At 42.2% G+C, this 16,452-nt stretch overlaps 1 protein-coding gene across 4 annotated transcripts in view; it reads right to left on the reverse strand.

Annotated features, from left to right (window-relative positions):
• The window catches only part of KIAA0513 (KIAA0513 ortholog), a 342,714-nt gene that overhangs the window by 121,191 nt on the left and 205,071 nt on the right, over positions 1-16,452 (reverse strand). For all 4 annotated transcript variants that reach the window (XM_069218112.1, XM_069218115.1, XM_069218113.1 and 1 more), the window contains exon 3: positions 5,429-6,023. In XM_069218112.1, the coding sequence (XP_069074213.1) occupies positions 5,429-5,877 (449 nt within the window). In that variant the 5' untranslated portion in view covers positions 5,878-6,023. The remainder of the gene's footprint in view (positions 1-5,428; positions 6,024-16,452) is intronic.

The following is a 16,452-nucleotide window of genomic DNA, read 5'->3' on the forward strand; positions in this document are numbered from 1 at the left end:
GCTCTCTTTAAATCTCTCCAAGGCTGAGTCAACCTTTGCTCCAAACAGTCTAGAACCATCAAAGGGCATGTCCATTAGGTTCTGTAGGCTGTCAGAGAAAAAACGTTGTGGAGGGAATCCATGCATGGCTCCACAGCACAACGCTGGTACCAGCTGCCCTAATTAGGAAGCCAGTAGTGTACAGAACTGAATGTATTGGGTACTTCGCTGAATCTTGGCCACCAGAAATAAGACACTGTAAGGTGGATCTGATGTCTTCCAGGACAGCTGGGAAAATGTTTGCCACCCTGTTCTACAGGATGTGTGAGTACCTGCGCAAGACACATGAAGTGTTGACAGGCTTTATGGCAAGGTACAGACTGGAAGACATGCATTTCACAAATGTTTACATTCCTTTGGATTCTGGTTGAGGTGGGATTGCGAGGAAGGCAATAGGGTCCTGGTGGCTGGTGGATGCCTGTTCCACTAAATTCTCTGGGGTGGGATGCAGGAGGAGAAAACCCAGGTCCCAGGAAGCATGCCTGCGTCGTCTCGCCACTTGTCCATTCACTGGTGGGTGGATCTTGTTTTTGCCCAGGTGCCCACAAGGACGGCAAGGAGGGCTTCATTAAAAGGCAAGAGAGGTTCTTGGTTGGTCTGAGCTAGGATCAGAAACTCTGTGAGGACATTTGTTATTATCTCTTGTATGGGTAGATTGAGGTTTAGGACTTCCACTGCCCCCATGATCACCTGGGGGCGAAGGAGACAAAGTCTTCTCTAGTTTGGGTCGAATTTAGGGAGGATAACCAAATGTCTACTGAGGTGTCCAGCCCACTAGCATGCTGAACTATATTTCCCTCCTCAGCCATGTTGTATCTGTAGTCACCACTGTTATATTATTGGTGAGATAAGTATGGTCTGAATGGACATACTGTTGTGGTCCAGGGGGTAGGGGTAAAGCGCTGGAATTTGACAGAACTATCAGAACTGTGTCCAGAAATGCTGATGTCAGTACTGACGTAGAGGCTTGGGCCAGTGGTGACAGCTGTAGCACTGAGAGCAGCCTCGGACATTGTGCTGAGGCTGGATCCAGCAGCGCCATGCTCAAGGAAGAGGCAGACCTTGGGCAGAGGTTGAGTGCATGGTCGGCATCGGGAATGGATCTGCCAGTGTGATCCCGACAGGCAGCCACTTCAGATCCTTGGAGCCTGAAGATGCTTCAACAGGATCCTGTGGGGTCCCAAAGATTTTCTCTACAGCCTCTCTGAGCTGGCGGAGTTTGTCTATCTCAGTACACTTGAGAGAAATGGGATCAAGAACACTGATTCAGTCCATTCTACTTAACGGTTCTAAAGCCTGGAGGTACTCCGGTCATTTCACAACTTTGAATGGTGTGTGTGGGTGGACAATGGAGACACATGCTTCGACTCTTTATGCTTTGCATGGGATCTCTTTGAAATTACCTGAGCTCTGTGATTTGGAATGTTAATGCAGGTGGCCTCGAAAGTGATCATGTCCAGGCCCTCTATCGAAACCGCTTCTTCTTCCGTTACGGAGTTTGGCAATGACTATCTTGGCTACACAGTCGCAGATGGCTCTGTGATTCATATTCGCCATGCAAGGATGAGTCATGTCAGGTGTCAGGGCACAAAAATTGGGTGCTGTGGTTGTGTGTTATCGGCACTTGTCAGTGGCAGTCATGGCATGGCTTAAAACCGGTTGTTTTGAAGCCAATATTCTGCACATTGCGAAGTGTTTGGAAGAAAATAGAGAGTCTGCCAGAAGATAGCTCCAGATGCACGTGAGAAGGAGCAAAAAGAAAGGAAATGGCATCGGCACACTGACGTGTTGCACATATGGGGTCCCCGACGTCATATCTGGAATGGACGGACGCGACGTGGAGATATACAATGCCATCTGTTGATGCATGAAGGAGTTGCTGAAAAGTTTTCAAATCCAATCTGGCACAATTGGAAAGTGGTGAGGAATCTGCGGTTAGAAGTCTCTATCAGAAATGTCTCAAACATACCAAAAACTGGAACGCTATGCACAGCATTCTTGCTTTTTGAGGCCCGCCCTTGTGATACCTCGGACTGCTCGGAACTGAAACCAGATGAAAAAAGGACAGGGCAAGATTTGAGCCCAGCATCCCTATTTTGGAAGGCTCATAGGCACCCCAATCATCACCATCAAAGGCTACTCCTCAAGTGAGCTCTGCCCTCAATAATACCAACTCTGCTTCTTTGGCACTATGTGCCTCTTTTCTTTTCCAAGGTATCCAGCAGGGTTGTATGGCGGGGGGCTTAATGATGCAGGGGACATACTGGGGTTGTCTGTTTTGGTTCAAGAGGGTTGGGGGCTTCCACTCTGGGTGCGAGCAGGTTGTGGGTTACTGGTGTGGACGGAAGCTTTAGGTACATCTAAGAGCAGTCACTGGACAGAGGAGTCAAAGGCAAGGGACCCAAACTGGGCCTGATACTCCATTCATGCCCATCACTGACAAATTGATCTCCTTGTTATTGAAATTTGTCTGAAGACTGTTTCTTGAACACCACCAGCTTCGGATATCTGAAGGCCCAGGCATGGCAGTGCAAGACCGGGTAAGAGGTTGCTTCCCCAAGTGACTCTGGCTTGTCATTGCTTTATTGCAGTCATTAATTAGTTGTTATGTGTCAGTAGACGCTGAAATATGCCTTCCTTCCTATATAAGCAATTTAGTGAAAACCATTTTCCTTTTGCATTTGACAAGCACCTATTGCCTGGCAAGGACTTTTACCCTCATTAAAAAAAACAACGAACGACTACAGGTAAGCTCCTTGTACATGTATGTAATGGTTCAAACTTGGTTCTTAATGGCCACGACTGCCCATGGTATGCCCATCAATGTCACACACACTCTGCGTGTGCTTTGCTTTAAGGGCCGCCTGCTGTTTGTAAATCTCGTTAGTGTTCTCCATGACGTGGCAAAGCTAGTTATTCACGGTTGGCTGTGGAAATAGCATTGCCATGGTAACAGAGCCACCTCTACGATGAGGAGCTCTGCATCGTCCTGCCTCACGACTTTTTATATAGTCCTTCAACCACTCAAAATGTCACATTTTAGATAAATTCCACGACCTTTGGACATTATATTATTGACATTGTGAAAAAGCACTGCAGTTATGGAAGTAATCAATATTAAGTCTCATGGGCAATACTTTTTGGCTCAGACTTTTTCAACACAACAAAAACGCATGACGCAACACATAAAGCTGATCATTTTTTATAGACTTCTGTTAGATTTTATTTGCTGTGCTTTTAACTAATCAATTCAGTAACTACTTTGGAGACATTTCGTTTTTTTGTTTGTTAACTCTTAATAAACCACATTTGTCTTCCTCCATCATAATTACAAAAACAATATGTACTCCACATAAATCAGTCACTAAGGAAACACTGAAGAGTATTTATTGTTCCTTCGATATCTCCCTGAAAGTACAACTGATTCATAACATATACCTGATATTTTACATGATAAATGTAAATAAAGTTGAGACATTCTGGTCTGTGGAAAACAAATAACAGCACTACAACCCAGGAAGCACTTTAACCTTTGGATTTCAAAAGAACTGCTAGTGTTTAAACAAAAGGGCACCAATTAGAAAGATGGTGGTGAAGGTCCAAGTCTCAAATCCACAAGATATTTTGTAGAGTACATTACCTAAATTACAAAAAAGCTATAATTTTAGTAATATGTAGCTATTATCAGAATGGGTGTACTGCAATTCGTCTCAAGATTGTTTTTTGTTTTAAATCATAGACATTTAACAATTTCTCCTATAAATAATACTTCTCATGGGTTATCTTCCCAGGAGTTCTGTAGCGAAACAAGTTTGTCATTTGAAATAAAATTACTAATTTAAACATGAAGAACTAGAGATACTAAACTTAATGAACAATGATTCAATCTCAGAATAGTCTAATATTACCTTGTTGCTTTTTTAACGAAAATGATTTCGTTCCTGCAAGAGAGGTGGACAATTTGTTGGCCATGAAGTAGGCAACAGTGTCAAGCAAAGGCATCTTTCCTGGTGCCTTAGTTAAGAACAATATCAGGCCGCTTTCATAAGACATTTCCATCTTAATGAATGCCTTTCTACAAAAAAAAGGTGTCTGTTCTGCACCATTACAAAAAGGCTGTTGTGCCACCTACATTATAGTCGAAGTTCACACTTTATCCTAACCTGCCGGGAACCTACATACCTATTTCAAATGTTCTGTTCTTGGTGAAAATAACTGAAGTGATCTTGACAAGTCAGCTACGTTGAAGAGAACTTGATGTTTGATGCTTGTTAATCAAGCACTATTTTGAAAGATTTTGGCCCAAGTTTATACGTAGTTATCATCAGAGTAGGTTTACTGCAATTCCTCTCAAGAACTTTATAACTTTCCAACTCCAGCCAAGCACAGAGACTGATGTTCTAGACATCGAAAAGTAGACGGCACAATTACATGATTAGAGTCACTCAGAAGCATTGATTCTACTAGATCTCTGTATGACATTTGACACCCTAGATCAAGAGCTATTGTGTCAGACCTTAAAGTTGGAGGTGGGAAGGCAGAGTTCTGTATTGGATTTGTGCATTATTAAGTGACTGGATACTATACCTAGTTTGGTCAGCTTAAATCAGTAGCCAGGGCTCTGGCCTGCAATGCTCTCCAGAACTCAACACTCTCACTCCTCTTGTTTAACATCTATATGATCCCACTTTCTTGTTTGATTGAAATTCAGGGTCTGTAGTTTCAGATGTTTACAGATGACACAACAATTTTGTGGGCAGATCTAGCTGCTACTCCCGATCTAAGTATGTGTTCGAAAGATATCAGCGACTGATGTCCATTAGCTCTCTAAAATTAATTCATGCTAGATTCACCACTGCAAAGATAAGATAACAATGGTGGATGTTAGCAGTGGCGTAACAAAACTTGAGGGAGGCCCACCCTGAAAAGTACGTGACGGGGCCCCCTCCAAACTCACTCGGGAGCTCTCAGGCCAGGGAACTGTGCCGAGAGGCCTCATGGAGCTCAGGGCACCCACACCACAGGAGCTGTGGGGGCCTTAGTTACGCCACGGGCTGTTAGAGTAAATGACCAGAAAAAAATGGAGAGGAAATAAATTCAATGGAAATTTGAAGGTTGCATCACTTAGCATTAAATTCCACACTTTCAGAGAAAAGCTTGTTTGTCTTTTGCACACACCTACCACAGAGCCAGACTGAGTGCTTATTGTGCCACTATGCATCCCATTGAACTACTGATACATTCAGTCCAGTGCTGCAAAGAAAACCTGTATCAGAAAGCACCTATATGATTCTGATTTTAAATAAGGTTCAATATCTAAGTTTACTTCACTATTTTAATAATTAATTGATACAAAGGCAATGTGTATCCATAAAAGTATCTTCCTTACCGTCCAATGAATATCTTTTCCACGTATTTTCTCATGAACTCCCTCTGCTCGGCCATCACCTCATCTTTGGCTGATTCTGTGCTCTGATTGGATGAAAATGACTCATTCGAGGAGGATCTCCTTGAGTTGTTCCAACTGTGATGGGTGGGTGAGTATGCCATGTCATTCTCACTGTCGGCTGATTCAGTTGTATCGCTTTCTTCGCCATCGGCCGGGTTCCCCACTGTTGCAGGCAGCTCGTAGCCCTCCTCATCACGATGTTCATTCACCTCCTCTTCGGGAAGCCCATTGCCCTCGGTTATGAGCACGTGGCTACCATCCTCTTCATGGTGCCAATTGTCATCATGCAGAAGGCCATCACAATGTTTTGATGGAAGTTCTCCTGCAGTCACCACTGGATCAGAGTCAAAGTCTATCAGATTCCCCACAGGAACATCCAGTGACTCCATGTCTACAGCTTCGACTATTAGAATACTTTAAGTTTTTACAGATAATTATTTATTTGTAGTCGAATCTGGTTCATCAAAGAACTTCGAGCTACAATGTGCTATACCAAGCACATTTCTCAATGTCTGACATCACTGAATGGAGGCACCTGAAAAAGAAAAGACATTGAAGAGCTACAATTCTTGGGACTGGTGGTGTATTCGAATGCATATGAAACTTTAAAAAAACAATTAACTTTTTACACTCTTCATTTTGATTGAAACAGTCACACTATAACAGGATTTAAACCTAAGCATTACAAAACACAACTAAACGCAGTGTCAGCAGGCTACTGTCATACAGGAAGTGAGAATCCCAGAATTGTAAATGGTGCCCAAATTCCAAAAACGCTTCTAATATGTGTTTATTTGATTTAGAGGCACTGCAAAGTATGGAGCACATGTTCCTTGCTGAAATTATTACACCAACTTTTGAATTTTAAGCGGAACTCCTGTCGGGGGTTTGAACTTTGGTCCACAAAGGGCTAGAGCCATTCCCAAACCTTCAGACCTCAATGAGATCAATTGAATCTAATACATCTAAAAGAGGACGGCGTACATAGTTGGTGGCTGTGACGGAAGTCTGGCACAGCTCTGACGCTACCCGACCAACATAGGACTACCATGGCGAATAGTCAAGGAATGCTGCTGAGCTTCTTTTTTCCCCATGACCTGCTCTGAAACCATGACATGTATAACACAGAACATTATAACAGCGTATACATTATTAGAGCCTAGATAATTTTGTGTGTTTACTAAACGTATTGGAAAATGCTGCTGCCAGTGCTGGCGTATATGGTATTGGCATATTCTGAGGATGCAGTAATCACTTGTATGTGTAGGTTGCTTGTAAGGCTGGCTAAAAAGAAATGTGACAGCGGGATGCATCCTTTTTAAAGTAACATAACTGCGTCACCTGCTAGGGGTGTGGTAGCGTGAGCTACAAAATGGCTGTCAAAGCGCAACCATCTTTTTTTTTTTAAGACAAATTCAGAATAGGGCAGATCAGAGACCTATTTTGAGCAAACAAAATAAACCCACTGCAGAAGGAAAGCTAGGAGACCTGGGGAGAGTGATCTGCAATGCATCATCCACCAGAGAAAGAAATGATGGGTGGCAGAGGCTCATTTCGCGCTACCTAATGGCGCCTCTGAGCCAATGGTGGTCCAAGAGTGAAAGAGGACATGGGCACCGGCTGAGCCTGAGAGAATACATCAGTCAACACAATGGCGGGTTAACATGAAACGGAGGTGGGGATAGAGCTTTGGGGAAGCAGAAATTCCTGTAGCAGGATGGTCCTGGCACTTAAAGGCATGCAAGAGGAAACTTGTTCAAGACCGCCTTGTGTGCAAGTACCAAGGGGTTTGGAGAAATAAAAGCGCCTGAACCACAATTAACGAGCAGGTTTTAGTGTAAGTATCAATGCACACGTGAAATGAGGTGCTGAAGAAAGACAAAAGTGGGTGAGCGGAGGAGACGGGATGCATACATTAGGAACTGATGGGCGATGGCAACAAATTGGGGCAGTAAGGAATAGTTTGCCTTAGCACCTGATACAACAAATTAGCGAAATATGAATTGCTCAAGACAATGGAGCCATGGAAACATAAAACCAGCAGGTAAAGGAAATAAAACTGGCTTTAATTGTGTTATTATTGCATAAGCTCAAAAGGAATGTATGCCCATAATATACAAACCCATAGCACAGGAAGGCACCATTAGTCCGTAGATGTGGCATTGTGAAGTACAAAAAATGTAGGAACTACATTATCCATCCTCATCAACGCCATAATGTAAAGTTAATGGCATAATGTAACGATCTGCAATACACCATAGCACTGTATTAATCTCACTAGCACTCACAATAGACAGCTAAAGCTCTCTGTAGTGCCGTACATTAAAAATAAAGCAAACCTTTTTGTGTGGATTAAAGTGTCAAAAACAAATTCGCCTTCTGTTGAACCCATGTTATCTGTTTGTGAACCAGTGCTGAAGGCGCCGAAGAGGATAACAAATATCAATCTTCCCCACTACAGGGGACATTTGGTAAAGCAAACAAATCTTGTGGGGAGAAAACACTGAAGGTTACAGAGGATCATGGGAATAGTGCTGAAAACGCTCCCAACACAAACTTAAAAGAACATTTATTTCTGAATTTCTGACGGCAAAGGTTTAGGAAACAGGCTGAAGTATTACAAAAAAACAGCCTTGTCTAAACAGCAATTGGTTCAACCTAGGGGCCTCAGTGACCGTCCTTTTACGGATATTTGGTGTAGGGCCCAGTAGCAATCTTACAAGTTGGGCGGGATTCCTCTACCACAAACAATTTGGTACAGTTAACAGGATTACTCTGGGTGTTGTTGGTCACCAGCAGTTTGCAGAGCCCCCCTTCAACTATTTCAAGGAAGGTCTTAGCCACCATAAAAACAGTGCATTCTGCAGGATGTAATGAGAAGCTGGTGTGCGATCATTCAATTAATGCACCTCTTCCATCGAATGAGAGCGCTGTACGGGGTCAAAGACAAGCATGAAGACGAGTAATAAGAAAGGAAGCTAGGTTGTGGTTAATGCTTTGTGATGCAGTGTTCTTTAAAGAAGTGCGTCTTCAACTCTTGCCTAAACTGGAGAAGCACTGAGGCAGCTTATATGGATAAGGAGATGTTTTTCCATATCTTGAGTAAAGATGAAAAAGGCCCGATGGTTAAAAACGGTTGAGAGGAACTCACGGTTGTGCTCCATAACTCTTGTTCTATCTCTTGGCTATACCTACTAAAAATATCAAAATTAATACCTTTATAATTGCTACTTATTTCTCCTTGAGATGGATTTGTTTTGTCCACGGAGCAGGAAAAACACTGATTCTTTCTATTATATTCTGAAATCTGAATATCTGCCATTTTTCCCAATGTGTAATATTTTGGGCTCTGCTACATAAACAAAGATGACTTATAAGTGTAGAGATGCTCTGACCTTCTTAGACACCTCTGAATCATCAAATTCCCTTTATTACAGGATCCACTGTATTCTGGACAACAAGCAGTTCCATTTCTTCAGCAAACACATTGGTTACTGGGAGCTGCTCTACCACGCCACCCCCTTCTTTCTAGAAGGAAATCCTACAATATCTACCTATTCACACTGTGTGCCTGGGATAGCAGTTAGTTACACAGAAAATGTTATTCATGACTGTTCACCATACCACCAGGATACAGCACACAGATTATCTGCACAAGACATGATCACACATCACGCAAGACATAGTCATCCACAATGGGCCACTGCCTACTACCCCCTAACCACTTTCCTCAATTAAGTTGTGTGTATTACTCACCTGTTACTTACCATTTTCAGCATCCTGGATAAACACTATCCCATTTACACACCATTAAAACACACTTAAACCGTCATCACCTAAATCTCTTCCTTCAAAGGTACAGCCTTAATCAATAGACTACAACAACATCCTCCATTGTGACTTTACCTCCATGGTGAGACAGACACAAAGAACATGGAAGAAGCACTCTTCAATCTCCAGAAAAAAATGCCACATCCAGCACATCACTCTACTAACAACAAAGCCAAAACCATTATTAAATGCCCACCTTCATTATCAGTCTCACCCACTTCAGACAACTGCATTGAGAACAACTAAAGCTGTCAAAGCAACTTTTCTGTTTTTTCAAGAGTACTCTATCAGGTAAATCCTTCAAGACCTGACTTCACCAATAAGATTTTCTAATCACACCAAAGATGGTAGCAATCAACTCAGCACATGCAACGTCAGAGTTCAAAGCAATATGTATAAAAAAGCACCAACTGAAACCCATACATAACTGGCGAAGACCTCAGCACTTTGATGCAAGAAGAACTCATCAACAGCAAATGTACCATTTAACAACAAATTAAAGTAGCAAACATCACAGCTACAAGTAGACATCAAAGGACTGGAAGCTATCTGCCCAATTGACAGGAGGTTCATCATAAACACCAAAGCCACCGACTGCACTGACACTAACACCACAAATAAAAGCTGGGTTCTATGGAAGGCTGTCAAGCAGTGCATTTATCTGCATCCAGAATGAGAACAATGGTTGGAAAAGTGATATATTTAACAGTGTTTTCAAAGTGAAAAATCACAAGATCAGGAGGTGTGGATTAACAATAATAATCTCCCCTATACTGCATTACAAAGCACACAAAGTGACCCACTTTACCACTTCTAGATCAGGGACCTCTCAAACATTCCTGTTGCCTCAAAGTCATGGCTTAGGAGGAGAATTTCATTCCATCCGCTACAGAGAAGGTTCTCAGTGGTGAAGAACTCTAGCAAGCCCTTGCTCTACGTGCTTCCCTCACATAAAATACGTTCCAAGACTCCCTCAAGACTGAACAGATTTTCCACTCTTTATTGTAGTCAATCTCACCCATACCATCTCACCAACTACTTACCACTCCTTCACTTTCAAATCCTGGTTTAATTCATTGTGAAAGTAACCATAACACCAATTTAATAATAATAAAATAACAACCAATGTTCTCTTACAGGACTTTCAGGTAGATGTTAGAAACAGTTTAACACAGAAACAGTGAAACATCCAAGTGCTTGACACAAACCTGCACATCACTGACAATGGCTACCACTTTCCTCCTCGTTGTCTTCGCTTCTAGACAGTATTTGCCAGCGACACAAAACGCTACTCAATGCCCTCTCTTCACCAATGGAATTTCAAAACCATTATCCTCCGGAGACGTTTTTCCTCCTACTGCTCTGATAGACAATGGTTTGACAATACGAACAACTCAAGATCAGAGAACCTACTGGTAAACTACAGCGTCCTTACTTAAAGTTTCATCATGCCATCAATCACTTTCAGCCTTGTAATGGAACTTTTTGGAGCAGTGTTTCCCAAACTGTGCACCCTGACCCATTGATGGGTCGTGACCAATTTTTGGTGGGTTGTGAGAGTCCAAGCAATAAAGATTATTTTAAATGCTGCGTAAATCGATTCTCATTTGCTGTTCTTCATAAACAGAGGTCAAATATCAGTCTATGTGTTCTGACAAATTGCTGCTTATGCTTTTTAACATGGGAGCTAGTGCTTACAAACCCTTTTTACTTTGTGTTCAGAAAAAGAAAAGTAAAGTCAATTATGTGACAATCTTGCTGGGGTACACAAGTGTAAAAGGAAAGGCTGTGGGATGCAAAAACACACAACAGATTGTAATTACCAGTACATGAACTGTACACCTTCAGCTACTGGGAAAGCAAACATGAAGCACTTATTTGTAATTCTGAAGTGTGATGGAAATAAAGATTTTAATAGGATCAGAACAAATCAAGACGTGACTTGTGATGCACAATCGATGAATATTCACTGAAACCCGATTTCCAATAATTATCATTTGTGTGCAATATAGTTTTATCAACAAAAGTCAATGTATATGACAACGTGCTACAAAACTATGCCTTAATTACATTAAAAATGGTCTGCTTAATGTACTTTAACGCTAGGTGGGTCGAGAAAATGTGTTGTTCTAAAAAGTGGTTTGTGGTTCTAAAACATTTGGGAAGCACCATCTTGTAGTACTCCTGACTATTGAGAACATCAAGACTTATCAATAATGAGACGACATTCAGCTCCTCTGAAAGTTCTACTCCTACCACACTATCAACCTCATAAAAGAACTACCTAACCATCACCCAAAACTGGACGTCAAAGACTGATTTAAATATGAATCGCCCTGAAAAATTAGTTCATTCTAATTACGCAGGACAACACACAAGGGCAAGTACAGGAGTCGCTCACAAGGACAAACCTTGACAATGTCACACCTCAAATATACAGACTGTGCTGAATCCCTACATCAACACATGCTTCAGAGCTCAACTCACTGTGCAACCCTGGACTACCTTGCACCAGTTCCCTATTTCACCCAGTGTCAAACTATATCTCCTTGAAGCTGAGTTTACAGTCACAATCCAGGCTCTAGTCGAATAGCACTGAGACAATGATAACATCTGCACAGCAGTGAAGCTCCCTCCACTGGAGGATAGACCGCTTCTGAATCCAAAATTCAGACACTCACTTTCTCAAACATGAAAAATATCTCACTAGGAGGATCTCAGATCCCTCTTTGCCCTTGTAGACCATTGAGGAAGAGGCAGAAAGACCTATAGTAAGTGGCAACTTAGTGTGATGCACCTGTTCCACGCAGAATTGGAGAACTATTCCTGAAACGTGAAATTCTTTAAAGTGAACACAGACTCAGAGGCTCAATAACTCTAGCATCAATACTGTGGGAGGCTTTAAGCCAACCCTATACATTTCTAACAGCTTTCATGAAATGCAAGGGCACAATTCGAGGAAAGAAGTTAAAGCTTATAGAGAGGCAATTACTGGACAGAGAGAAACAAACATCCAGTGGTCCTAAAAAGAATACACTTAGAATCTAATTCTTATTCTGGTGACAAATGAGACATCAAAAATCAATATCTTGCCAAGCAGAGGCAAACATGTGGACAGGGGGAAGAATGTGTCCACCTGGATGAATCTGGATGTATGCAGCATTGCACAAAATGGTTTAATACAAAACAGTTGCACGCAAACCTGAATTAAGCAGAATCAAACCAGTCTTCCCCTGGCCAGTCCCTAATTGATGCAGGCAAGGTCTTCGGTTTTTTGGAGTAGAACCTCATGTACAACATACTTGAAAAATGAGTTTATCCTCAAATTCAGGGATTGGATTCGACTAAATTGCTTTGCCGTTAGGGGAGAACTTTGACTGCACATTAAAGAACTGTACCAACACCTACAACTGAGGCAAACCTGAATGGCTTCCTCAGAGAGCATACACAATGAGAAAGTATCTCACTTGAAGCTCAGATTAGGAGGAATACATCTTATAGTACACTAAATATTGAATATGAATCAAACCCTGACTGCAGCTAACTCCGAAAATATTAGGAATCTGAAGGAATAAGGGGCACAAAATCTGTGCAAACTAGATATAAAATATTGTTCAGGTGCCCTAATTGGCACAGGGGTGATAGCTATTACGTACACATTAGGACTAATCGAACTAGGACCTGCAACACCAGAGAAAGATTACACATAAAGAGACACATTGTGAAACAGGGTTGCCCACGTGTCAGCAAGGGGGGCTACTTACTTCCTCCAAACTAGAATTGTCCAAAGATGCAGCAATTCTGGCAAGAAACAGAGTGGGTGCGATGAAGCTCCGACGAGTGGCTATTAACACTTGAACCAAGACAGCCCTGCAAGTCATATGCAAAGCCTTAGAAGGGGCAAGATCCCCGAAGATTCTTATTCACCTAAAACTGTGACAACATGCTGTACAATAATAGCAAAGTGGAAAAAACTACCCCTCCACGCAGGGTAGCATGGACAATATGGGTAAGGGGGATGAATAACTTGATTCTGGCATAGCAGTTTCCACTAAGGAGATTCCCATTCAATAGCATTTATGGAATACTGTGAACAGGTGTTAATGCAGCATAATGAACCAACAAGTGGATACTTTGTAGTTTCAGCATCACAGAAAGACTCGTAAGGGCACCAGGCAGTGCATGCTCTTTGCAAATAGAACACCATGACTACTTTTATTGAAAAGCCTACTTAAACGATAGTTCACCACAGTACGTCCTTTCATAATCTGTCCCATTTTGATTAGTTGTGCTCTGTTTTGCTTTTGGGATCTAAGAAATGTAGAATCAATCAGCATGAGTCTAGGATAGCAGGATACTTGATGGAACTGTAGGGCTATCCACACACAATAAAAGTCAATTGGACTGTTTCTCACCTTGAAAATCTGGCACGGATTCAGTTCTACTGGAGCTACACTGGACACAGCCATGATCTAGCCTCAGCATAGCCCTTCAGTGCCACCGAGGTAGGTTAGAAACCTTAGTGAGTTCATGCAACTGCTACATATATATATATATGTAACCTGAAGGACACACACCTGAATCTTGGCATGTAGACCTACCCAATCATTGCTCTATGGCCATTAAAATGTGAAACAATGAATTATATCACAGTATCGATCATTGTTGGCATCAAGGTTGGGAGCACTGCACACAAGCTTTCTATTACATTTTAGCGTGACGGCTTTCTGAAAAAACTATCTTTTCATCATTTGATACACTTCAAACACTAGAGGGGCTACTCTGTATTTAAATAAAGAAGTCAATTAAATAAATAAACCTTACTTTAAAATGCAGAAATAAGATTTGAACTAACTGTAAGGCAGCCCAGAATGTAGACGTATTTAAAAATGCATTTGTCCGCATTTTTAGGTAATAGTGCTTTGCTAACTTGAGTCTGGCACCAATATAAAACAAAAACAAAAATCAAGCATTAGCAAAGCCATTAAGTCTGGCACTGGCAAGCTTGCCATTTCTAAACATGTTTATTCTACAAACACATGCAATATATAATAAGAATGTAATTGTAATAATGTAATCAGATTGCTATCTGAAAGTGCTGTGCATGTTCGCACAAAAAAGAAAAAAAAGTAAAACCAGGAAGTACAACATCAACCATATCAAAACAAAAGAAAGCAGAAATGAAACAAAAACAACTAGACCGCACAGTGAAGTGCACTACTTTTTAGGCGGATGTGCACAAGTGGAAGAATGGAGACGTCGAAGAGCAAAACGCTGACACTCTCAGTGAAGAGAGCCAATGGTTGAAGCCAGCTTTAAGCTGTCCCACTGCCATATGCTGTGGAAGGGAGGAGTGAAATGTTAATGCCACTTGAACAGATCAATGTCTGGCGTAACCTAGGACAAAGCCAAATGAAGGGGTAAAATGATGAAACAGTTGACTATTGGGGGTAAAAGGGTGGACCTAAAAGGTACAAAACGATATGGAGAAAAACAGCCAGTACAAAGTCAGAATCGATGTAGTAAAGAAATGCATGATCAGGGTACGGATGTAAACCGTGACAACAGGAACAGATGATGAGGAGAAAAAAAAAACACAAAGAAAGGGAGCAACATTAAAAGTAAACAATAAAACGAAAATAAACGGGGGTGCCCGGCTGCGACTCCTGCGCAGCTTTGATAAATGGTTGCTTGGTTACCGAGGCATGTGACGTAACATTATTCCGAGCGCTCACTCGAGTCTTCTGGTGAACACGTGAACAGCAGCATCTTCCCTCTGTGCCTTGATTCTGGGGGGAAATCCCCTCACAGGGTTTCTGCGAAGGAATCTATGCCGTGATCACGGGAGTGCATACTGTTGCCGCAGTCAACTGGGAAAAGGGTGGAAGTGAAAGCTAAGACGGCTCGTTCGAACAAACAAGTGGACGCCGCACCCCAAAAATAAATACCAGAAAACAAACAGAACATTCCAACAACAGCCTAACATGAATTCTTCGGTCATAAAATGGCACCAGATGAGAAAAAAAAAAAAACAATAAAACCCAAAGGAGGAAATGAAACTTTAAACCACGAGAAGCTTGCGCCTTCAGCCTCCTGTGAGATCCTTGGCAAGGCAGATAAGCCACCACCAGTCGGGAGGGAGTCTCCCCATGTAGAGCACGCAAGAGGAAACTTGGAAAGTGTCCAGAGGGATGTTGGCACTAGTCGACGCTAGGCCTGTAGTGACAAAGTCAAATACTCCGAAATGTCTTTGGTACCGTAGGTATCACAATAGCCCGGAAACGATCGAGCATCAGTCATTATCAGTACTGGTTCCTACGCCCAAGCAGTTACCCTTATATTTAAAATCACAATTTTTCTTGAATGATGTTTATGTCTTGTTCGCAGGATGCCTTCAGCATGGGCGAACTGGGCCCAGGCACAGGGCGTTATTATTCTGAGGGGCTCATGGAGCTGTGTGCATTAAGGTTATGCCAACAGCAGCGTCTGCTTGTTCGTCATTAACTTTCATCCCAAGTCAACTCCTGTTCCGTCCTCTAGATGTCCAGCTCAACTTGAGACAGAGAGGCTGTTTCTTGCTGACAACCCTAGTTTTCTAGTGACAGAGAAGATCTGGAAGTGCTAGTCCTGCAAGATATCTCTGAGGGCTTCAACAAAAGCGACCACCAGGCTCTCACGCAAAGGATGCCTGATGTCAGTTCGGTGGGTGACATGCACCAGGCACAGGTCATCTCACCCCGAGGTCAAAGACATCTGGATGACTAGTGTTAAGAGTATGTTCTAGACCACTTTTAATGCAGCTTCCACTAAGGCTGTCCCACCCCCCACCTTACATCTTCCTCTGGTCACCATCCATAATGAGATTCAACTTCCAGCAATAGTCATAGCCTTTGGCATCTGAACAGACTGGGTGGTCTGTGTGCGCCCAGCTACCAAGTCTGTGAAGAAAGGAGATGCTTCAGTTGCCAAGTATACTAAAATGGTCTAAACGTTACATTTAAAATGGGCAGAAAAACGACTGCCCATTGACTGAATCAGCAAAGATGTCGGAACCAAAGGGGATTCCTGCATGTCCAATCTGCAAGGGCACGTCCCTTTCTGTTCCCCAATGATTTTTTGATTTTATTTTTTTT

The sequence above is a fragment of the Pleurodeles waltl genome, chromosome 12 (assembly GCF_031143425.1).
Source record: "Pleurodeles waltl isolate 20211129_DDA chromosome 12, aPleWal1.hap1.20221129, whole genome shotgun sequence".
Classification (NCBI taxonomy): domain Eukaryota; kingdom Metazoa; phylum Chordata; class Amphibia; order Caudata; family Salamandridae; genus Pleurodeles; species Pleurodeles waltl.